The 25228-nt window shown below is 36.0% G+C and overlaps 1 protein-coding gene across 1 annotated transcript in view; it reads right to left on the bottom strand.

The window, feature by feature from the left end:
• The window catches only part of LARP1B (La ribonucleoprotein 1B), a 42212-nt gene that overhangs the window by 12701 nt on the left and 4283 nt on the right, over positions 1-25228 (bottom strand). Inside the window, 12 exon segments of the mRNA XM_058192367.1 lie at positions 871-953; positions 1713-1827; positions 2496-2864; positions 3536-3705; positions 6782-6956; positions 8461-8605; positions 9068-9236; positions 10239-10382; positions 10490-10636; positions 10817-10988; positions 11959-12014; positions 15874-15939. Coding sequence (XP_058048350.1) covers positions 871-953; positions 1713-1827; positions 2496-2864; positions 3536-3705; positions 6782-6956; positions 8461-8605; positions 9068-9236; positions 10239-10382; positions 10490-10636; positions 10817-10988; positions 11959-12014; positions 15874-15939 — 1811 coding nt within the window.

A 25228-nucleotide genomic window follows, 5' to 3' on the forward strand; every position in this document is an offset into this window, starting at 1 on the left:
CCTATCTCTCTGACCGTCGCAGTCGGTGTTGACAGGGGCAGAGGTCGGCCCCGAGGCGCCTCACTTGTGGGGTGCCGAGGGATCGATCCTCTCGCCTTCTGTTCAACATCTATATGAAGCCGCTGGGTGAGATCATCAGTGGGTTCGTGTGAGGTACCAGCTGTACACGGATGACACCCACATGTACTTTTGCACACCGGTCCACCCCAACGAAGCCATCAAGTGCTGTCCCGTGTCTGGAGGCCGACGGGTCTGGATGGGGAGAAACAGGCTCAAGCTCAATCCTCCAAGACAGAGTGGCTGTGGATGCGGCGTCCCGGTACAGTCAGCTAACCGCAGCTGACCATCGGAGGCGAGTCATTGGCCCAGAAGGACAGGGTGGTCACCCTAGGCGCCGTGCAGGATGATCGGCCGTCTCTATATGATCATTTGACAGCCGCCTCAAGGAGAGCGTTCTACCAGATTCGCCTGGAGTGTCTGTTGCGCTCCTTTCTGTACCGGGAGGCCCTATGCACGGTCACCACGCCTCGTGACGTCTCGCCTGGATTACTGCAACGCCTCACATGGGGCTCCTTGAAGGGCATCCGGAGGCTACAGTTAGTCCAGAATGCGGCTGCGCGGGTGATAGATGGAGCCCTCGTGGCTCCCGTGATAGCAAGGAATACAACATGTTTCAAAACTGCTCTCTGGAGGTAATAGCAATAATTTACTATGATCCAGAAATATATTTGCTTTTGGTTACCCCAACATCAATAATTCTTGCTTCTTTAACCACAGGATAGAATCTTGGTGTTTTGTTAGGATCTTGCAGTCTTGGTGTACAGGTGTTTTAGGTGTTCTGGTAGGGTGAACTCCAGGAGATTCAGGAACAGCTGTTGGCAGTGAACGAGCCATTGTTGTTGGAGGTATTTCCTGGACACCAAACAGTTGACAAGCCAGCTCTTCAGTAACATCTAGTTAGAAAGACCATATGATTAATACATGTATAGTATCTTTTATCTTACTTGGTCTGAATAGCACAGTCCTATTTCACTGGGCCTATTTTTATTTATTCTTCTCTTACTTTGCATATTTCTGTTATCTTTTATGTATTCAACTTTTTTTTCCTCGTGTGTAATATATATCACCAGATATTAAAATTTAAATTAAATTGAGCTTAAATTTATAAAGAATAAAATAATGGAAATTACAAAAACCACACATTTATTACTTCACATTTATGTTCTCTAATTATGTACTACCATGAAATATTCTATGTATCTGCTGAAGTGAAATGCAGCTTGTGAAAGTTTATGCCTTTTTATAAAAGTTACAATTGGAAGATATTAGAGTTCTGATATTTTGCTACCATAGATTAACATACTTTACCTTTTACACTATCTCAAAATGATCAAACTCATTGTTTGGTCTAGTAGCAACAGGCTTATGAAAAATTTTAACTGCTACTAGACAGTGCAAAGTAATGAAAACCAAAACAAAGCTAACTGTTTTGTAAGAAATTACGAAATATCCAACCAAGAACCATTCTACACATACGTTCTAAATACATGTATACAGAAAGCTCTTGTAATTGAATGGGATAAAAATCGATTAGCAATAGTTCGAAAACCATGTTAATTTTGGAGAAAAGATTAAACTTTTACCCTTATTTTATCATACTGAATTATCATCTTGATAGTGTAACTTCTTTTTGTAATATCAGACATACATACCTTTTGAATGACCAGGAGGATCATCCTGATTTGAATCCATTACATATTCAGGAGTAAGACTGTCAAATTCTTCTTTGCTGATGAGATGTAACTTCTTAAAATTTTCAACTTCTTGCTGAAATGTATAAAACTTTACTATAACAAGAATAATAGTCCACAGGAAAAATGCAGAATAAACAATACATTTAATGCTAATAATGTAAAGTGTTTTCTACGGAATAAATTTAATATATGAAATAATTATTTCACCTGGCAACAAAGAAATAAAATACTATGATGCTCATAATGATTGAAGTTTTCAGTTGTCTCAAATTCATATCCCATGTCCTTAATATAAAATCATTCTCATGAAGTAAATTACTCAAATTGTAGGATTAAGAGAACACTTAGACAAAGACCAGACCCTCTTAATTATCCAAGAAAAAAGTAATGTTTCATAGTTCTTGTCTCCCATCTTATCCTCTGAAACAAATATATATTTGATTAAACAATATCTTACTGCTAATGATGTAGTAATACATCATTTAAATTACTACTTGAAAAAAAGCTTTACTACGAATATTCAAAGCTGTGTTTTAGTTTTCCACTCAGTTTCAAGAGACAATTTTATGACTGAGTTTTTATTACTTTGATTTTAAAACAGCTTCCTTCCCAGTCTTTATTTATGACTAGAATTTGTTAAGATTCTTCAAATATATTTTTATCCACTGTGCTGAAGGGTTATGGCAATAGCAGCGATACTCATTAAATTACATTATATTCATTGCTCAAACTCATAATTACCTTCATAGCAATACAATCATTTTCACTTTGCTCCATCCACAAATCCTGTTCATAGTAGTATAATCCATCATTAATAACTTTGGCAAGTTCTGATGTAATTTTTGCACGTGACACATGGTTGCCAGTTCTATCTCCTCCAGGATGTTTTCTCATATACGGTGGAGTCTGTGTCACAATCAAAATCTTATTTAAGTCTTGATCATCAATTTCATAATCTGAATCACTTTCTGACCATTCTGTGAATGTATTCTTCCTGCCTTCTATTTGTTCCATCTCTTCGTCAAACAAAAAATCAAGTTCTTCCTGTTCTTCAGAAGATGGTGGCGGCGGTTGTTGATTTGTCAATTCTTCACGTCCAGACCCAGATTCCTGAAAATGGCGTACAATTGTTTATTATTCTTGCAAAAATAAAAAGATTTACCTGGAGAAATAATAGTTCAATTATCAGCAGAAATAGCAATTTTAGCATTCGTGCTTAATAAAATAAAACCGAACAGAATATACACATTAATGAATTTAACAAATTTAAATATGTTAGTACTGTGGCCAATAGATTCTATATATTATTTTCTTCTTTTCCCAAAACTGCATTAACTTATGATCTGCAGCTGCCATCTTAATATGCATTTCCTTTCCAAGAAGCAAACAGTTGACAGACCTAATACCAACTGTTATCCAGAGAAGTAATTAAATACAGTTCTTTCTACAGTCTATTCAAAGAAGAATGCCAGCAATGAATGATCAGTTGAACATCAGAGGGTACATATGCATATAATTCATTGTGTCATGCTGTGTTGTCATAATTGATCTTTGTTTGCTGCTACTTCTAATTCCCTTATGTAATGTCTTTTTCTTAAGTATGGTATCTTAATCTTTCAATGAGACAACCATAATAAGTTAGATGTATAGAAAAAAATTCATGGATATCTTATCTGGGAATCATTTTTAAATATGACCTACTTTTCCTAGACTTGTTCTACATTTATAGAAGGGATATTTTTAAAAAATACAAACATTAAAGTTAACATTTTAAGCATTACCTTTGGCTTAACTAAGGAGGGACGATGTCTTTTTTTAACTTCTATCCAAGGTTCAGAATCCAAATCCGGGAGGCTTGTAGATAATGCTTTGGATATTACTTCAAGATTGCTTGTTTCAATGCTTTTCTTAGTATTTAGACTTCCTATTCTTGGAGAACTTGGCGCAGATTCTAAAATGGAAAAATATTTTTCTGTGATTGGAAATGTCAGCCCATTTTTTGTTATCAATCAACTATTTCTTAATAAAATTTATAAAAATTTTCCTCTTTTTGGTAAGTATAAACAGTGTAAAAATATCTTAAACGTCAAAGAAATAAGTGATGATTGTATAGATTCAGTTTTAATTTTTTATATACAACAAATAATGGCACTAAGGATAAAACAAAATGAATATTGAAGTTTTCTCCTACTTTATATCTCACAACAGATACAATTCAAACTGACACACTGAATAAAGTCATGCAGATTATATTGTAGCTCGGAGTATGTTTCAAATAATTATGGAAATATAAAACCACTAGCCAAATAAACCAGTACTTAGTATATATTTGTTCCAGTTAGCTGCAAAAGACACATAACAAACTTGAACTTTGTACCTCCATCAAACAACCAAGAATATAAACTGTATTTTTTATTTTTAAAAAATCCTGTCCATGCTGGTATTCCTCCTTACCCTAGAAGGATCTTGTAAACCATTAATATTCCATCCTGGACTATCTGGACAGAGCCAAATATATGTCCTCTTCAATAGCTAGGGTGGAGGTAGGGGGTATTATGGACAGAATTGTGGGCATAATTAATTTCAATTCTTAAAACCTTGCATTTTGTAAAAATTAATCCCATTTTTGGTACTAAAACCCATTTTTTGTGTCTTTCCTTCAACATGTTGCAAAAAATACTAGTGTACCTGTTGAGACTGTGACAATTCTATATTCCTGACTTAAACCAAACATTCTGAAATACAATATGTTGCTATTAAGAACTGCAGCATTAGCTTGTTTGAAAATATTCTTTCTCTCAATATTCTATTTTTCTAGCACATAAAACAAGCCACCTATTGCATTATTCTCAAGCTATACAACATATTCTTTCAAAAATAGTGTATGGCCATCAAATGTCCAGTGTTCAAATATCTATAAAGCTCCCTCTTTTCACTATTAAATGATTGGAATCTAATATTTTGTTTTTAATCTATATAAGATTTTAAACATCAAATTAAAAGGGTAGGATATAAATCATATTTTCATAAACAATAGACAAAGCAAGGCAGTACCTTGTAGTACATCAATGATCTTATCTGAAATACGAGGTTAAATAGGGTCAAACCCGAGTAATACTTGACTGAAAGACCACCAGGAAATCTGAAAACTATAGGTTAAACTTCAAAGTTGCAAAATACCTTCAAATATTGCTATGGCAAACCATTTCATTATTGTTGTCAATACAATGGATGATTTGTCAATTCTTCACTTTATAGTCACTGGGAGCATAATTTAAGTTAAGGTGTTTATCTTATAGAAATTAGACAGAAGGGTTCAGCAATTTTTTGTTAGTCAGAAACAGGGACATTTGGGGATTTTTTTTTCCTGCTAGCCTAGGGAGCTTTGGGAAAATGAAGTCTGGAATAGAAGTAGAAAATTCTGAAAGGCAATCCATTTCAAATTCATCCCTAATAATTTATTCCCGGCCATCACTCTGATGAATCCCTAATTCTTACAGTACTGTTTAATGTCTATGTCTATTTACCCATGTAGTGTAGTCGTGTATTATTATTTATCATTATCTTCTTCACTCCCCCCTTTTATTGGTATTATTATGATGTTGATGATGATTCTGTTGGGTTGCATGTACACTTAATGCTTCTGTATTGGAGACAAATTCTTTGTGTGTCAAATCACTCTTGGCTAAAGTTCAGTTCAGTTCAGTTCAATTCAATACTCTTTTTTGGAACTTTGCCTAAGCTGCTGTCATTCTATGATTCAACTTAATGCAAAACAGATACTATGCAATATTACTGGGAAAACAGCTAAGAAAGAATATAATGCAGATATTCAAAATTTTCTAACAATAATCTTTTCTGGGTGAGCTCCTGTCCTCATCCCAGCTCCTGTCAACAGTTTGAAAGCATAAAAATGCAAGTAGACAAATAGATATCACTTGGTTGGGAAGGTAACAGCGCTCTGTTATGTCATGCTGGCCACATCACCGGAAATGTCTTCGGACAGCACTGGCTCAATGGCATTGAAATGGAGATGAGGACCATCCCCTATAGTTGGCAATGACTAGCAGAATAAAATCCACAGGACACCTTTACAAAGATGAGGAGACTGAAAGCACCTAGATGTCATTATTAAAATGACACGATGAGATGACTCTGTTTTGTTGAGACCTTACTGCCCAATACAATTTAGCTTTTCCTACTTGAACTGTTGCTAAAAACCAGCCGTCCATCCCACAAGAAGAGTACTGGGAGAAGTAAGTTTCATACATTAGAATCTAGGGATGCATCATGAAAACAGCATCGCTCTGCTCCTGATCGCTTCTCATTTTATTTCATTCCTTATGATATTGTTAGGATTTTTTGTTATTCTTTCTGGATGGGTTTGTTTCTTATAGAAGGGGTTGTTTTTTATGATGTGTCTGATTGCTAACTACTCAGCATCTTTAAAAGTGGGTGGCGTACAAACAAATCATTAAGTTTATGCTCAGAAACTAATATGTGGAAAGAATTGCTCTAGCTGGAGCAATTCCTTTAATCTGATCTATGAAGAAGAAATCCATTTCTTTCTTTTTTGCCCAAAAAGCTCTGCCCAAAAGCTCATACAATAACTGCCTGTTTATCACCAAATACTTAAAAAAGGCCTTAAGGGTCATCAACCAAAACTCTGTGGAGACAATGTACAATTTGAAAGTATGTTTATTTTTCTCTTAAAGTTAAGGATAATTGCATAGAGAAAAGTTTTTAGAAAACTGGAAATTTTGATTGTTCTGATTGATACCATGACCTCTTTTATATAGACATTGCCTCATAAAGATAAAAGGCAAGAAAATATAGCTTACAAGTTTAATTATATTTTCCATCTTCTATTTCTTTAAGAAGTAGAGAAAAAATTAATGGAAGTAAATTGAAAATTGAAGCAGTAATGGCCAATAGTAGTGTATAAATTGCCATTTGCATAAAATGGGATATCTGGGTCTTTATATATACAAAGCCTTAAAATACAATTTGACATAAAAACATCTTACCTGTATGAGAACAAAAAATCTGGCCTGGTATGAACTCTGGACAATTAATAAGCTGAGAAAAGTCTGTGTGTGGAAGACTACGTGGAGAAGGACCGGGAATTGGCCATTTTTCTGGTTCTATCCTTTTCCTCATCTTCTGATCTACTATTTCTATTTCAGTACTGTCCTTTAAGGCCTGTATTATACAAATAAAGATATTAATTAACCTTCATGTGAATAAAATACAATTATGCTTAACAACATTTGATACATAAAGATTACAAAATACAAATTACTTAACTTCTGTTTTGATAGATAAATGTTTACGAAGCCAACAATAACCTTTGCATGATGGTTTGTTTTGTTTTCACTTCTCAAGATGGCCTTATTTTCTGAATTTTGCAAAAATCTGTTAAACAAATTTCCATTTGGAAACAGCTGACTTTTCCATGAACTATAAGCAATGTTTGATGTATACTTTAGGAAATTCCTCTTTAAACGAAATATGTAATAGTCTCACTCCTGGTTTCTACAGGTAATCTTTGATATTACCTGTGTATATGAGTTATGACAGCTAGCCCATCTTTCTTCTCAAGAAATCTCTTTCCAGGTTTGCTACACTAAAATAATACTTGCTAAAAACAGTTAAAATGTTTAGCTTTAGCTTAACACAAAATATGTTATATGAATAATATATGAGTTATGACAGCAATTGGGACTGGGATTGCCATCACTAAATTATATGATTGTAAAGCATGTTACATGACTACATTGCTTAGCAACAGCAATTTAAGACAGTCCCGGTTGCTGTCATTACCCCAGATGTACAGGTTGTTAAATGGGAAGTCCAAAGAAGAACTTGGGTACATGCATGTGAGCACGGGGAGGCCCAGAGAAGGAGAAGTGTATGTGTATGTGAGTGCAGGAAAGAAGCAATTGGGTGCACACATATAAACAAAGGGAAATACAGAGCAGAACGACCTAGGTGTGGTGTGAGAGCACAGGGAAGGAAGGATGGCATGGTGCATGGGAAGATCAGAATAGGGACTTAATTGAGTGACTTGTTATCTTTCCTGCTGGTTTCCCCAGTGACTTTGCTTGGGGAAAGTTGGCAGGTAAGGTCATCAATGGTGATCAAGTAACTGGAATTTTGCAATCATCGTAAGTGGGAGTTGGTTGCCAAATGCCTAAACTGCAATCATGTAATTGTAGGAGCACTGCAAAGGTTAGAACTTTGAGGACCAGTTGTTAAGCAACCCTTGTTCAGCACCATCACAACTTTGAATGGATGCTGAATGAGTAGTCAGTAAATGAGAGCTACCTGGATAAAGAAAATTATGCTCTTCTATAATTAACAATCAATATATTTTAATAGTATTCAATTTCTTTCTTTATTTTACCTTATATATTGGACAAGTTAGGCTTGAATTTTCTTTACTTAGGACAGATTTTTTTATTTTTTTTAAATTTATTTTAAAATTCATATGCCACCTATCTCACTCATATAATTTTTATAAAAATATAAAGTGTAAATTGTTTATTACAAAATAATTGTTTTAATCATTAATTCAATCCATCTATTTTAAATGCAAATTGAAATTCTAGAAAGTAGCATCCAAGTAATAATAAAAAAGTTTTAAAATGTTTTTAAAGGTGCAAATGTATTGTACATGTGTTACTACTTAGAAATAATGATTTACCTCTAATATTAAGTTTACATTTGTAGTGAGAGCTTGCACACGATGGAAGCTTGCAATCAAAGATATAGGCAAGAATCCCTGCTGGTCCATCTTCCTTCTCAAGAAGAAATCTCTTTCCAGGTTTTCTACACTAAAATAATACTCGCTAAAAAACAATTAAAAATGTTTAGGTTAGGACAAATATAAGTTTGGAAAGCCCTTGTCCTCTGAAAGCTGATTAATAGGACTTTCTTCAGTATTACTTTTTGATATAATTGAGCATTTAGATTTTTATTCTAATTTTATTTGTATATTATTGAATTATAACTATCCAGGCGTAAAAATATTCTGATTTTTTGCAGTTCAAATACAATATTGTAACTAATAAATGTTCTAAAATCTCTTTAGACAGTTGTCTTATATAATGATAATTTCACAATTACAGTGTTGTAGACATGTGAACATACTAAAAATTTTGTAGCATGAAGAGTATCAGGACTAATCTTTCTTAAAAATTCAGTGAAAATGCTTAATGTAATACATTAAAAAGATAAGGTTTTCAAAGACAGTTTATTTAAAGTTTGGCTTCCTCACTCCTCTGTAGCACATACATTAACAATCTACTTACATTTGGCGTTTAATGTATTCTTTAAGCAATGTTTCATCCACAGAATACATCTGCACTCCTGTTCCATCATCATAATAATACATCATATTAGTGCTAAGATCTGGCTGAAATGGCTGATCAGTCCTTTCACTATACTGTTCTCGGTAGCCACACGAATAGTCATGGTTCACTTCAAAATTAGCAGAAGAAAAAAGTAGATTAAGTAAATGTACCCTTGACAGCTTTCATTGATTGATTCAACATGAGAAAGGAATCACAGAATATTTGTACTAATGTAAATATTCTTTCTTTTTCTGTTGCTAAGAGTTAACAATGACAAATCATTGTCAACATAATCAATACACACATACATATCCAACTATTCCTTTTATTCTCAGAGGGTAAGGATTAGTGGCATAGATTCTTTTACTAGCTTCCTTAAATGTATATGACTCAATTCAGTTTCATGGCTTGCTTATAGTAGAATAAAGTTCATATGGTTATTTAATTGGTGATGGTGGTGGTGGTGAATCAAGATTTCTGAGTATAGAAAAAGTGGGGCATTGAATACTTTTGTATATTGATAATCATTCCTAATTTTGTTTTATTATAATATTTAAGTCTGAATTTCTTTACAAAAGGTCAGCAGGATAGGAGCAGTATGAATCTCTGGGGGATATCATTTTATACCCAACTCTTCATTCCTAGAGAAGTTTTTCATACTATTATTAGTCTAGTATCCAATGTGTTTTAATTGATTTACTGTTGATGTGTTCTTGGCTTTTACATCTCTTTCCTGAAATGAAATGTTACAGTCTTTTTCAGATTCTGTATTAGAGTCTGGGCAAAAGTACAATGTTGCAAATTAGACATTCTGAAGGAAAAAATAGATTCTTAAAATGAAATATTAGAGTCAAGTCTCTTAAATCACACTTGCAAATTTTGAATTTCCTATAATGTTCTATTAAGCAATAGATTATAATTGCTTATTACATGAGCCCAGCATTTTGTCTGTTCATAAATTAAAACCCTAAGCCTATTTCAAATTATTTATTATTACAGTTTATAAAACTAATTCCTATAACAAGCCATGAGTTGGCATTATGTTATAAGCAACCCATGTAACTATGGCTAGTTTTGCAATTTAGTATGTTCAATACCATTCTTTCTTAATAATTTTCTATTTCCATACTTCGAGGATTTCCTCTTCCACGTCCTCTTCCTCTTCCCCTGCCTCTCCCTCGTCCTCTGTAAAATCCTCTAACGCTGCCACCTTCACTCCTCACACTGGAAACTTCATCATGATCTTCTCGCTTTTCCCGATCCCTTCGCCAGCCTTTTGGAAACAGAAAAATAAAGTTCTGCAGTTATACAACTGAAGTTTCCACAGTCAAACATCAATGACAAATGCAAGATAAACCACCAGAATTTTAAGTGACATACTAGTTCTTGCCTCATTGCGTCTGTTGTTGTGAGGCACAAGCTTGCTGGTTTCTGGCTGGGACCTTGAACTGTTCTGAGATCCTGGCCTTTCTTGGTTATCTGGCTTCATATCATCTAAATGAAGTGGTACCCATTTATGCTTATTACCTTCAAATATAAAATATAAAAGTATAATGTTAAGAATACAGATCTAATACGATCATTTCTAAAATATTAGTTGCAAATAAATTCTAATATATACACAGAGAGGAAAACATTTAGCAATATTCTCAAATATTCACATTTACTATACATAAAAATTATAGATAAAATTTAGTCCAGACTAACCTTTTTTCTTTTGATTGTTAATTGGACCCTCATCTTCACTAACATTTTCTCCATGAATATCTGGATTTATCTCCACATTTTCCTTTATTTTATTGGTATTTTTCTTTTCATTTTTTTCTTCTTTCTCTTTTTTTATTGGAGGTTTTTTATTCTGATTACTTACATTTTTACACTGTAACAAAATATTAAAGGATGTAAGAATTCAATTTTAAGCATATTCATATAATTGAGGCCTTTTAAAATTAATAATATATTTTTTAAAAACCCTATTTTCTTCCATCTTTACTTTTGTCCCTTATTAATCAAATGACCTTATTTCCCTTATTTACCAAAGGTAATTTGCACAAAATCCCAATTATTTCTTCAAATCTGCTTCAAGTATAAACTTTCTATGAGCAGTATTTTAATTTTCTTTGCAGATAATAGTGGGAACAAGATCCATTTTTTTCTTTACAGATCATGATGGGAACAAGATCCAAAGAGACACTGTAGGGTCTTACATTTTCTAAACTAATAACTTCTTACCCATTCATGTTCACTTCTAAAACAGGCGCTTGAGCTCTCTTGCTAAGAAAATGCTAGTGACCAAGGTCAGCAATAGAGACTAGCTGTAAAATGATTACAGAAAGCTCTAATTTTTTGTAACTTCTGATTGTCCTTGTTAAGCACAGACAAAGCTTTTTCAGCTATCTTCAAGCATACCAATTCTTTTATTTTTATTTATTTATTTTAAAAAATTATATAGCCACCGCATCTTATAACCAACTCTGAGTGGCTCCCAATCAAAAGTAAATAAATATGACTTTTTATTTCAAATATGCTTTTAAAATAAATATATCATATGGCTAATGACAACAAAGTATACTATAGAGAAAAAAAGCTATCAGTAAGTATTACTATTACTATTTTAAGATTTTAAAAAATAAATAGTAGTTTTCCACAAAGTGAAAGAACCAAAGATTCTGTGATTAACTAAAGAAATAAAACTATGAATATTCTAGACAAGAAAGACCACCAGTAGAATGTTATGAGCAGCAAAAAGTATACATTTGCATTCTCTTCTAGAAGTGTAGACAAACAACTCCTTCTACAATGATATAGAAAACTAAAGCTGTAGTGCATTTCCCCCCACATGAACTTACCTCAGAGCTTGCAATTTCACTTGGTGTTGGCCAGTTTGTTGCATCGCTGAAATAATCTGCCTGCAGCAATTAAAAAACAACTTAATTTCATACGATATTTATTCAAAAACAAGCAGAAAAGTAATCATAATTGTCAATGTAATACTATAGCAACTAGATTGCAGACAAGATTATTAATAACTGTCTTCACTGTTACAGTAGGATGACAAGATGCATAGAGCAAATAAGGTACTCCTCATCCTAATAACCACAATTGGGATTGGCAACTCCCTTGCTAAATGGTGAGTTGCTAAATGAGACAATACGATCCATGACGGATTTACAACCTCATTCTGCCACAATGATTAAGCAAACCACCCATGGTTGTTGACATCACATTACCAAAATTTGTGATTTTACTGCTGGCTTCTTATTGACTTTACTTCATGGAAGCCACCTGTGAAGCATGCAAATGACAATCACATGACTGCAGAACTCTGTAATAGTCATAAACACCCACTGGTTGCTAAGCCCCCCCCCCCCCCGATTTTGACAATGTGACTGCAGAAATGCTGCAATAGTCCTAAGTATAATGTAGCCTTACTGGATAAGCTTATATATCTTTAAACACATGTATATTTAAGGAAGGAAAAGAGACAATACGGAATTTAAGAAAAGAACTGAAGCAATATTTCAAGCCTGAGAGAGCGTTTGAAAAAGGCATGATTTCACATATTTTCTACATAGATTTTGAGGGTAGGCATATTGAATTAAATTTTCTGAATTTATCAACACTGCCACAGTAATTTGGAAAACAATGGCATGGTAGATGTGGCAGTCAAGTCCCTTAAATTCATATGCAGTTGTGAATCACAAAAAATTATATTAAATTATTATAGTATTTTTATTTCTTGACAAGAAAAAAAGCCTATTAACTCAGAATCAAATACCCTGAAACCAAGTTTAGCCATTCTGAATGATGTCATTTTTGAGTTTTCTGACTGTTCTGAATATAGCAAATGAGGCATTTGTTTTCTATTTTATTTGGTTATCTTTTCCCCCCCAAAAAATGTTTTCTATATTAAATAATGCAGCATTAGTGACCAGAAAACACTCTTGTTATTAATTTAGACTGGAAGGGATTAAATGATAATGAAGCATTGTGACTGAACAGCATTTAAGCACACCAAAGAAGAAAAAAACTGTTTATCACCTGCTAGTCTGCCTAAAAAAAGGGACACGGTGGCTCAGTGGCTAAGATGTTGTGCTTGTCGATCGAGAAGTCGGCAGTTCAGCGGTTCGAATCCCTAGTGTCGTGTAACAGGGTAAGCTCCCGTTACTTGTCTCAGCTTCTGCCAACCTAGCAGTTCGAAAGCACGTAAAAATGCAAGTAGAAAAATAGGGACCACCTTTGGTGGGAAGGTAACAATGCTCTATGCACCTTTGGTATTGAGTCATGCTGGCCACATGACCACAGAGACGTCTTCGGATAGCGCTGGCTCTTCAGCTTTGAAACGGAGATGAGCACCGCCCGAGAGTCAGGAACGACTACCACATATGTGCGAGGTGAACCTTTACCTTTACCTTAGTCTGCCTAAAAAATTACTGGGTTTATTCTTGTTGTTTTTCATTTGTTGCTACAAAGATGTGTTAAGGAGAAAAAAAAAGATTTGAAGCATTGAATACACACAGCTTCATGTGAAGGAAGTTTACCTGAAGTAAACCATCAGGAATAAGAACATTTCTTTCTTATTTAAAATAGCCCAGAGATAGAATAGAATTTATAATAGAATAGAATTTATTGGCCAAGTGTGGTTGGACACACAAGGAATTTGTCTTGGTGCATATGCTCTCAGTGTACATAAAAGAAAAGATACCTTCATCAAGATGATTATGTATATGTCTTGGACAGATCTAATTTAATCATAATCATAAAATGGTAAGCTATGACTATATTTTGAAGTAGTAAATAAAAGAAATTATGAGTATATTTCTCAAAGCAGTGAGGAAAGAGCTTTAAGAGATTAGGATGTCTTCCTCTTTCAGCAGTGGAGATACTAATAGATACAGAACTCTGGAAGCCTTCAGTCAGAAAAGGTCAAACCCATTAATTCTAACAGCACCAAAAAGTTTACTGTCACCAGGAAAGTGCAGTTATAAAGAATACTCTCTCACAAGGAATTGAGATGGAATATGGAAAGGAAGCACATCTTTTAGGAAAAGAAAAAAAAATGAGAACATTTTAAAATTCTAACACAGAAATCAGAATTCATGTCTTTAAATCAATTGCATTTGGTTCACCAGAATAATCTACAAAAATATATGCCACCAAATAAAGACTGAATGCATCAATTACCAATTACCACATAGAACAAGAAGAAAATCTGCGCACAAAATCCAACCGCGCCTTCTATAATTTTGTAAACAACAAACTTATACTCCATCCCACCTCAAAAAGGACCTAACGGTAAAGAATGCAATGATGCAGTTAAAGCGAACCTCTTTAACACATTCTTCAGCTCAGTCTTTGTAAACAGCAATGGCTCATGCCCAACATTCTCTAGTCATACCACTAATAACTACAATGACCTACACAAATAGATTTCACAGAAGATAACATTGAAAAGGCACTATGTAGACTAAAACCATCTCTATCTATTGAACCTGATGTACTATGTGCATACTTCTTAAAAAAGCTTTCCACTGCTATAGCAGAACCCGTCCACTCTGTCTTTCACATTTGCAAAAGGAATCAGAAAACAAAATACAAACTGAGTGGACATGACCTTGTAGATGACCCTCACTCTGGCAAGGACCTTGGGAGTACTCATATCAAATGATCTAAGTGCCAAAACGACTATAACATCATTGCCAAAAAGGCATTAAGGGTTGTAAACCTAATCTTGCGTAGCTTCTTCTCCAGTAATATTACACTACTAACCAGAGCATACAAAACATTTGCTAGACCAATTCTCGAATACAGCTCATCTGTCTGGAACCCACACATTAATACAATTGAACGTGTCCAGAAATATTTCACAAGAAGAGTTCTTCACTCCTCCGCTCGCAACAAAATACCTTATGCCACCAGACTTGAAATTTTGGGTTTAGAAAATTTAGAAATAAATAAATAAATCTGAATATGAAGGTGAAGATGGAGAGCTATACCTGCATTGAAAAAGCAGATAAAGTAAAAAAAAATGCTATGTGTGTGCATACTGTTTGCTGCAAAAAATTTTAAAATTGCTGAGATTATAAATGAAATACAAAGCCTATTGTATTCTGCAGAAACTTTAAAGTTCACTTAAAAATCAAAATATAAATTCCTTTGGGCTGGTCTGTTGAGATTTGTTGTATGCTTATACTCTACTAATGCCCCTGTACTTCAGGGATTCAAAAGAAAGACTATAGAAGCACATTTTCATAAAGGACGGGAGAAAGAGTCATTACCAAGGCAACAATTACACAAATATAGTTTGAGCCAATTTTAAGAAAATAATCTGAACAAACATTCTCAAACTTTTAAAGCAGCACTTAATGTAATGAATGACTTCTTCAATTTAACAGCCTGTACCATATTTTTTGAATATATCTAACTAAGCAAAGATTATTCTAATAAGTCTCTATTTTGTTTAAGCACACTTCTAATCAAACTAACTCCTGGATGTAAGACTTTTCTAAAAATATCAATCACTAAATGATTAAAACAATTCTAACACTTAGCTATAATAAAAATACTTACCAATACTAGCTTTTTTCCTAAGCATAAATCTTGTATTATACACTTAAGCCATTTTACATTATTTTGTAATTAAAAACAGTGGACAAAATGTTTTGGATAGTTATATACATTTTATAATCAAAGTCAGTATATAAATATACACACAATAACGGAATTTTTAATAATAGAATATTGAACTTAAATTGTATCGATACATGCCTTATTGGGTTTCTTTATCTTCAACTTTCCTGCTTTTATGACTTTAGTAGAACATTGCAGTTCTAAAATAAAGAAAAAGTAGTTAAATCAGTGAAGCTTGATTTAACTGATTCAGTTGAATAGTACTATATATTTTGCAGGTAAATGTATAACATCAAATTATCTGTACATAATTTATTTGTGAAATAGTTTACCGATGTATTTCAATATTAATGGTTTCTTAGAAAATCTGAAATACGGTACTTATAAATATTAATAATAGTTTTATAAATTATTTACCCATATCAGCATGCATTTTATTAAACTTTAAACATAAAGCTGCAAGCTTATATATCTGTTTCCTCATCATGTCCCTATACTAAGTAAACATTTTAATATCCAACATACTTATCAGGCATTAAATTGAGGAAGACTGTTCTACATACTTAACTAAAAATACATACACCAACCAAGATTTGTGTCTGCATAAAGACACATAGGTCTGCATTCCAGGTAATGATCATCTCAGTCTTTATGGCATTGAATTATGAAAGTATTTCAAAAGGGAACAAACAAATATATTACAAAGTATAGCTATCCAGCAATCTTATTTAATGAAAGCTCTAAAATGAGGCTGTTGGGAACAATAGGTAAAACTAATGGATAATCTCCCGAGAAATGCATAGATAGAATGTAATTATCATTTGTTTCTTTGTCACATTTATTGTTTAGCAATCGCATTACATTTAAAAGAGAAAGAGAGAGGCAGACAGACAGAAAAGATCACTGCTCACTATGGTCTCATTCAGATAAAGTTCTTTAACAACTATGCCAGCAATATTCTCACTCTGGCATGTATTACTGTCAGGCATACAAAATTTAATCATAATTAAGCAAATTGGTTTTTATTACTGACATATTTGTGAATGGTCACTAACTGAGGTAGTTGCTAAATGAGCAGTGCTCCTCAAAGCCATGTTCTAAAGATGAAAGTTTCTGCATGTCATGATATAAAGAAAATGGGGGTGGGGGGTCCTCCCACTACCATTCAGTGCCACTACAACTACCAGTATCAGGGCTCTCACAAACAGCTTCAGATGTCTTGGAAGCTGAAAGAAGAGGAACTGAGGAAAAAACAACAACTCTCATTTTTATTGTTTCTTAAAATCTATTTCATGTGTTAATAAATAATACTGAAAATACAATTGTAAGTATAGTTATAAATGTATTTTTTTCAAATGATAATACTAGGAAACATTCACAATTTTTTGTTGTTGACCAAAATTTTTTGAAGCAAAATAAAAATTTTCATATCTAAATTATTTTCACTACATTATTCTGAGTAAGTTAATGGTGAGAAAAGAAACCAAAGCCAGCAAAGATGAAAACCTCAAAAAGAATCTTTATAAAGCGTTCGAGAGAGCTGTTAGAAGACACATTCCAACCTTCTGACATTGATTGGCAGATAGTAAATAATTCAAAGGAGATCTAACGAAATTGGATAGTGCATGAGAAATAATGTATAGTAGAGATGCCAACATTCAGAATATATTAAAAAATATTCCTTAATTACAAGAACCCCTAATACTAGAAGATAAAGTTAGATCAGCATTCCGGTCATTACGGAACAGGAAATTACAGGAACAGGAAGTTACAGGAACTGACATAATATCCAATGAATTAAAAGCAATAAAAAGCAAGCAATAAAAGGACTAGCTTCCGGTATCCGGCGGCAACGGACATCTGGAGGTGCCTCTCCTGCCTCCAGTGTCCGAATCCGGCCGCCTCCGAGGCCCTTAGGGGCCAGGTGTTCCGAAAAGGACACCTGCCGCACGGACGGCTCGCCAGGGGTCTCCCAGCCGACAGGACTGGGGGACCCGATGCTGGCGCGTCCTAGGCTCGGAGGGTTCGGAGGCCTCAGGCGGCCATTATTTTGGTCGTCGCCTGGGCCGCTGTGCCCAGTGACACCGGGGCTTTGGATTTATAATTGCAGCAGCCTGGTGGCGAACAGGAGCGGAGAAGAATTGAGGAAGGAGAAGGGAAGGAGATATCGGCAAATGTGAGTGGAGTGCTCCGGTGCGGGGGTTTCTCTCCCCTGCGACTGGAAGGAGCACGAATCACTTTGGAGAGGAGAACTTAAAATAACAAGATTACGGTTTTGTGGAGCTCTGGAGAAGAGGTGATGGAGAAATTTAGGAGGGAGGTTTGAGGCCCCCCTCCTCTGAGGAACAATGGTGGCGTCCAGCTTCCTCCTTCACTATGAGAATCTTGATGACATCACTTCCCTTGACTTCCTGGTTGACTAACTGTACTCTGGACTCGTTGCTCCTGTGAGTGCCCCTGGTGGATCCGGAGGAAATTACAAGGATACTGTGCTTGCCTGAGGATTTTAAAAATTTTAAATGGCAAAAGGTCAGAGACCAACTGCTGGAGAAATGGAGAATTTTGGAAAAGTTATCTAATATGGACAAGAAACTGGATGAAATAAGAGCAGAAATTGTGACTATCCAAAAGGATTTAAAGGACACTCAACAAGTCTCAGCAGAAAACAAGCAGAAAGTGGAAGGTCTGGAGGAGAGATGCGGGCAGTGCAGAAAAGAGAGGCGACAGGCAATGCTGTGCTTGGACTACAGATGGATAAAATGTCTTATTTCCTTAGGTTTCAAAATCTGGAAGAAGTGGACCAAGAAGACTTGAGAGATGTTGTGACTAAACTGTTGGGAGAATTTCTTGGGAGAGGTGTTGACTCTATGCACCTTTGGTATTGAGTCATGCTGGCCACATGACCACAGAGACGTCTTCGGATAGCGCTGGCTCTTCAGCTTTGAAACGGAGATGAGCACCGCCCGAGAGTCAGGAACGACTAGCACATATGTGCAAGGTGAACCTTTACCTTTACCTTTACCTTTACCTTTACCTTTACCTTTACCTTTACCTTTACCTTTACCTTAGTCTGCCTAAAAAGGGACACGGTGGCTCAGTGGCTAAGATGTTGTGCTTGTCGATCGAGAAGTCGGCAGTTCAGCGGTTCGAATCCCTAGTGTCGTGTAACAGGGTAAGCTCCGCCATTTGTCTCAGCTTCTGCCAACCTAGCAGTTCAAAGCACGTAAAATGCAAGTAGAAAATAGGGACCACCTTTGGTGGAAGGTAACAATGCTCTATGCACCTTTGGTATTGAGTCATGCTGGCCACATGACCACAGAGACGTCTTCGGATAGCGCTGGCTCTTCAGCTTTGAAACGGAGATGAGCACCGCCCGAGAGTCAGGAACGACTAGCACATATGTGCAAGGTGAACCTTTACCTTTACCTTTACCTTTACCTTTACCTTTACCTTTACCTTTACCTTTACCTTTACCTTTACCTTTACCTTTACCTTTACCTTTACCTTTACCTTAGTCTGCCTAAAAAGGGACACGGTGGCTCAGTGGCTAAGATGTTGTGCTTGTCGATCGAGAAGTCGGCAGTTCAGCGGTTCGAATCCCTAGTGTCGTGTAACAGGGTAAGCTCCGCCATTTGTCTCAGCTTCTGCCAACCTAGCAGTTCAAAGCACGTAAAATGCAAGTAGAAAAATAGGGACCACCTTTGGTGGGAAGGTAACAATGCTCTATGCACCTTTGGTATTGAGTCATGCTGGCCACATGACCACAGAGACGTCTTCGGATAGCGCTGGCTCTTCAGCTTTGAAACGGAGATGAGCACCGCCCGAGAGTCAGGAACGACTAGCACATATGTGCAAGGTGAACCTTTACCTTTACCTTAGTCTGCCTAAAAAATTACTGGGTTTATTCTTGTTGTTTTTCATTTGTTGCTACAAAGATGTGTTAAGGAGAAAAAAAAAGATTTGAAGCATTGAATACACACAGCTTCATGTGAAGGAAGTTTACCTGAAGTAAACCATCAGGAATAAGAACATTTCTTTCTTATTTAAAATAGCCCAGAGATAGAATAGAATTTATAATAGAATAGAATTTATAATAGAATAGAATTTATTGGCCAAGTGTGGTTGGACACACAAGGAATTTGTCTTGGTGCATATGCTCTCAGTGTACATAAAAGAAAAGATACCTTCATCAAGATGATTATGTATATGTCTTGGACAGATCTAATTTAATCATAATCATAAAATGGGAAGCTATGATTATATTTTGAAGTAGTAAATAAAAGAAATTATGAGTACATTTCTCAAAGCAGTGAGGAAAGAGCTTTAAGAGATTAGGATGTCTTCCTCTTTCAGCAGTGGAGATACTAATAGATACAGAACTCTGGAAGCCTTCAGTCAGAAAAGGTCAAACCCATTAATTCTAACAGCACCAAAAAGTTTACTGTCACCAGGAAAGTGCAGTTATAAAGAATACTCTCTCACAAGGAATTGAGATGGAATATGGAAAGGAAGCACATCTTTTAGGAAAAGAAAAAAAAATGAGAACATTTTAAAATTCTAACACAGAAATCAGAATTCATGTCTTTAAATCAATTGCATTTGGTTCACCAGAATAATCTACAAAATCCAACGCGCCTTCTATAATTTTGTAAACAACAAACTTATACTCCATCCCACCTCAAAAGGACCTAACGGTAAAGAATGCAATGATGCAGTTAAAGGGAACGTCTTTAACACATTCTTCAGCTCAGTCTTTGTAAACAGCAATGGCTCATGCCCAACATTCTCTAGTCATACCACTAATAACTACAATGACCTACACAAATAGATTTCACAGAAGATAACATTGAAAAGGCACTATGTAGACTAAAACCATCTCTATCTATTGAACCTGATGTACTATGTGCATACTTCTTAAAAAAGCTTTCCACTGCTATAGCAGAACCCGTCCACTCTGTCTTTCACATTTGCAAAAGGAATCAGAAAACAAAATACCTTATGCCACCAGACTTGAAATTTTGGGTTTAGAAAATTTAGAAATAAATAAATCTGAATATGAAGGTGAAGATGGAGAGCTATACCTGCATTGAAAAAGCAGATAAAGTAAAAAAAAAAAAAAAAAAGCAAGCAATAAAAGAAGAATCAGTAAAGTTCTAAATAAGCTATACAGTATCAGCAAGCCTGTAGAATGGCACAGTGGTCAACAGATTGGAAGAGGTCTCCTGCCTCCAGTGTCCGAATCCGGCCTCCGAGGCCCTTAGGGGCCAGGTGTTCGAAAAGGACACCTGCCGACGGACTCGCCAGGGGTCTCCCAGCCGACATACAGGACTGGGGGACGATGCTGGCGCGTCCTAGGCTCGGAGGGTTCGGAGGCCTCAGGCGCGGCCATTATTTTGGTCGTCGCCTGGGCCGCTGTGCCCAGTGACACGGGGCTTTGGTTTATAATTGCAGCAGCCTGGTGGCGAACAGGGAACGGAGAAGAATTGAGGAAGGGAGAAGGAAGGAGATATCGGCAAATGTGGTGGAGTGCTCCGGTGCGGGGTTTCTCCCCTGCGACTGGAAGAGCACGAATCACTTTGAGAGAGGAGAACTTAAAATAACAAGATTACGGTTTTGTGGAGCTCTGGAGAAGAGGTGATGGAGAAATTTAGGAGGGAGGGTTTGAGGCCCCCCTCCTCTGGGGAACAATGGTGGCGTCCAGCTTCCTCCTTCACTATGAGAATCTTGATGACATCACTTCCCTTGACTTCCTGGTTGACTAACTGTACTCTGGACTCGTTGCTCCTGTGAGTGCCCCTGGTGGATCCGGAGGAAATTACAAGGATACTGTGCTTGCCTGAGGATTTTAAAAATTTTAAATGGCAAAAGGTCAGAGACCAACTGCTGGAGAAATGGAGAATTTTGGAAAAGTTATCTAATATGGACAAGAAACTGGATGAAATAAGAGCAGAAATTGTGACTATCCAAAAGGATTTAAAGGACACTCAACAAGTCTCAGCAGAAAACAAGCAGAAAGTGGAAGGTCTGGAGGAGAGATGCGGGCAGTGCAGAAAAGAGAGGAGATGACAGGCAATGCTGTGCTTGGACTACAGATGGATAAAATGTCTTATTTCCTTAGGTTTCAAAATCTGGAAGAAGTGGACCAAGAAGACTTGAGAGATGTTGTGACTAAACTGTTGGGAGAATTTCTTGGGAGAGGTGTTGACTTTATGAATTGGGATGTGGATCGAGCTTATAGAGTTAATTCAAAATATGCACGCACGCATGCAGTTGCTAGAGAGGGTCATGTCAAATTTGTGAGAAGAGAGACGAGATGAAATTCTTAGAAAACATAGGAGTGGGGCACTGACTTATAGGGGCAGGGAGATAGCCATTCTGAGGCAGATTCCCAGACAGGTACGTGAAATGAGAAAAGAAATATTACTTTTGTCAAGCAAATTGTACCAGAAGGAGTAGGCTTCAGATGGCTGATGCCAGAGGGATTGATGATTTTCCGGGAGGGCATTACGAAAAAAATTAGTACAATTGCGGAGGCTGCGGCCTACGTGGAGGAACACAAAGCCCTCCTGGAATTAGATGACCCAGGAGTTGAAGAAGGGGAGGTTATAGACCATGGGAGGAGGCGGCTGCCGCTGATAGGTAAAACTAATGGATAATCTCCGAGAAATGCATAGATAGAATGTAATTATCATTTGTTTCTTTGTCACATTTATTGTTTAGCAATCGCATTCCATTTAAAAGAGAAAGAGAGAGGCAGACAGACAGAAAGATCACTGCTCACTATGGTCTCATTCAGATAAAGTTCTTTAACAACTATGCCAGCAATATTCTCACTCTGGCATGTATTACTGTCAGGCATACAAAATTTAATCATAATTAAGCAAATTGGTTTTTATTACTGACATATTTGTGAATGGTCACTAACTGAGGTAGTTGCTAAATGAGCAGTGCTCCTCAAAGCCATGTTCTAAAGATGAAAGTTTCTGCATGTCATGATATAAAGAAAATGGGGTTGGGGGGTCCTCCACTACCATTCAGTGCCGCTACAACTACCAGTATCAGGGCTCTCACAAACAGCTTCAGATGTCTTGGAAGCTGAAAGAAGAGGAACTGAGGAAAAAACAACAACTCTCATTTTTATTGTTTCTTAAAATCTGTTTCATGTGTTAATAAATAATACTGAAAATACAATTGTAAGTATAGTTATAAATGTATTTTTTTCAAATGATAATACTAGGAAACATTCACAATTTTTTGTTGTTGACCAAAATTTTTTGAAGCAAAATAAAAATTTTCATATCTAAATTATTTTCACTACATTATTCTGAGTAAGTTAATGGTGAGAAAAGAAACCAAAGCCAGCAAAGATGAAAACCTCAAAAAGAATCTTTATAAAGCGTTCGAGAGAGCTGTTAGAAGACACATTCCAACCTTCTGACATTGATTGGCAGATAGTAAATAATTCAAAGGAGATCTAACGAAATTGGATAGTGCATGAGAAATAATGTATAGTAGAGATGCCAACATTCAGAATATATTAAAAAATATTCCTTAATTACAAGAACCCCTAATACTAGAAGATAAAGTTAGATCAGCATTCCGGTCATTACGGAACAGGAAATTACAGGAACAGGAAGTTACAGGAACTGACATAATATCCAATGAATTAAAAGCAATAAAAAGCAAGCAATAAAAGAAGAATCAGTAAAGTTCTAAATAAGCTATACAGTATCAGCAAGCCTGTAGAATGGCACAGTGGTCAACAGATTGGAAGAGGTCAATTGACATTCCAATTCCCTCACCCACCCATAAAAGGAAACTTAACATAGTGTCCAAACTATGTTACTGTATCCTTAATACCACATGCTAGTAAAATACATAGCAAGTGATATTAAGGATCATCCACAATGCTGATTAGAGACTTACATGGGGGGGAAAAGATACCAGATGTTCAAACTTTAGAAAAGGTATAAGAATATTATTATTGCAGATGAGAATATGGACAGAACATCATGAAACAGAGGGGCTCCAGGTTGTCAAAGCAGTGCATCAAAGTTGTATACTCCCTTCATTTATTCTACCTATGCACCAACCTATTAAGGGAAGCTGGATAGGAAGAAAATAAGTGTGATTTTAAAATTGAAGGGAGAAACTTCAGTGACATGAATTATGCTGATGACACTACTCTGATAGCTGAAAATACAAAAGATATTAAAGCTCTAAATAAACAAAAGACAAAAAGCACAGTGAAAAAATGGACTAAAATAAAATATAAAGAAAACCATATTAATGATATCAGGCAGAAGCAATAGTCTTAGAAATGACAATGAAATAGTGGATAATATATGTCTTTTATTTAGAGTGATTTTACTTATCACTTATACCGTGTTTCCTGAAAATAAAACCAAGTCTTTTTTTTTTTTGGACCAAAAGACCCATTAGGTCTTATTTTCGGGGGGTGTCTTATTTTGCAGGTGCCTGCCCACTCCCTCCCACTATCTACTTGCCCACAGCCATAATGCCACAGGGCTTCCCAGGCAGACACATTTTTCATCTGGATGGAGAAGTGATGGAGACGAAGCTTTGTCTACTTGCAAATAGGATGCTTTGAAATGGAGATAACAGCATTGGGACACTTCAACGCATCCCATTTGCAAGCAGATGAAGCTTAGAGTCTCCATCATTTCTCTGTCTGGGTGAAAAGTGTTTGGGCGCCTATGGGGTACTTGAGAATGGAGCGATTTGCTCCATTCAAAGCAAATGATTATTTGAGTAGCACAGAAATAACAAACATAACAGGGGAAGATGCAGACCTGTTAAGATGTTGTACAAGATCTTACAGTAATTTGAATGCCTTCAAGACATAGGTCACATTAAATACATGCTAGTACACTAAAAGAAGAGGTGACTGAAGAGCTGTTAGGATCTTTGATATTTTCTCTGAGGACTCCTAGAAAAGTAGAGATACTGATACCAGAAAACTGAAGAACGATAACTATAGTCCACCTCTGAAAGAAGGGGGGAAAAAGAGGATCCCAATAATTATAGTGAACCTAATGTAAATTCCTGATAAACAGGTAATAGAGCAAGCCACTTATATTGCTACCAAAAACATGGCACTGTCAAAAATAGATAATGTGGGACAAAACTCTTATGACAGCCTAAGTGGTCCATGAATAAGAGGAATGCTGTGGATATTTGTTGTTGTTAGTTGCGAAGTCGTGTCCAACCCATCGCGACGCCATGGACAACGTTCCTCCAGGCCTTCCTGTCCTCTACCATCCTCTGGAGTCCATTTAAACTCATGCCTACTGCTTCAGTGACTCCAACCAGCCACCTCATTCTCTGTCGTCCCATTCTTCTTTTGCCCTCAAATCTTTCCCAGCATTAGGCTCTTCTCCAGTGAGTCCTTCTTTCTCATTAGGTGGCCAAAGTATTTCAGTTTCATCTTCAGGATCTGGCCTTCTAAAGAGCAGTCAGGGTTGATCT

Source organism: Ahaetulla prasina, chromosome 8 (genome assembly GCF_028640845.1).
Source record: "Ahaetulla prasina isolate Xishuangbanna chromosome 8, ASM2864084v1, whole genome shotgun sequence".
Classification (NCBI taxonomy): domain Eukaryota; kingdom Metazoa; phylum Chordata; class Lepidosauria; order Squamata; family Colubridae; genus Ahaetulla; species Ahaetulla prasina.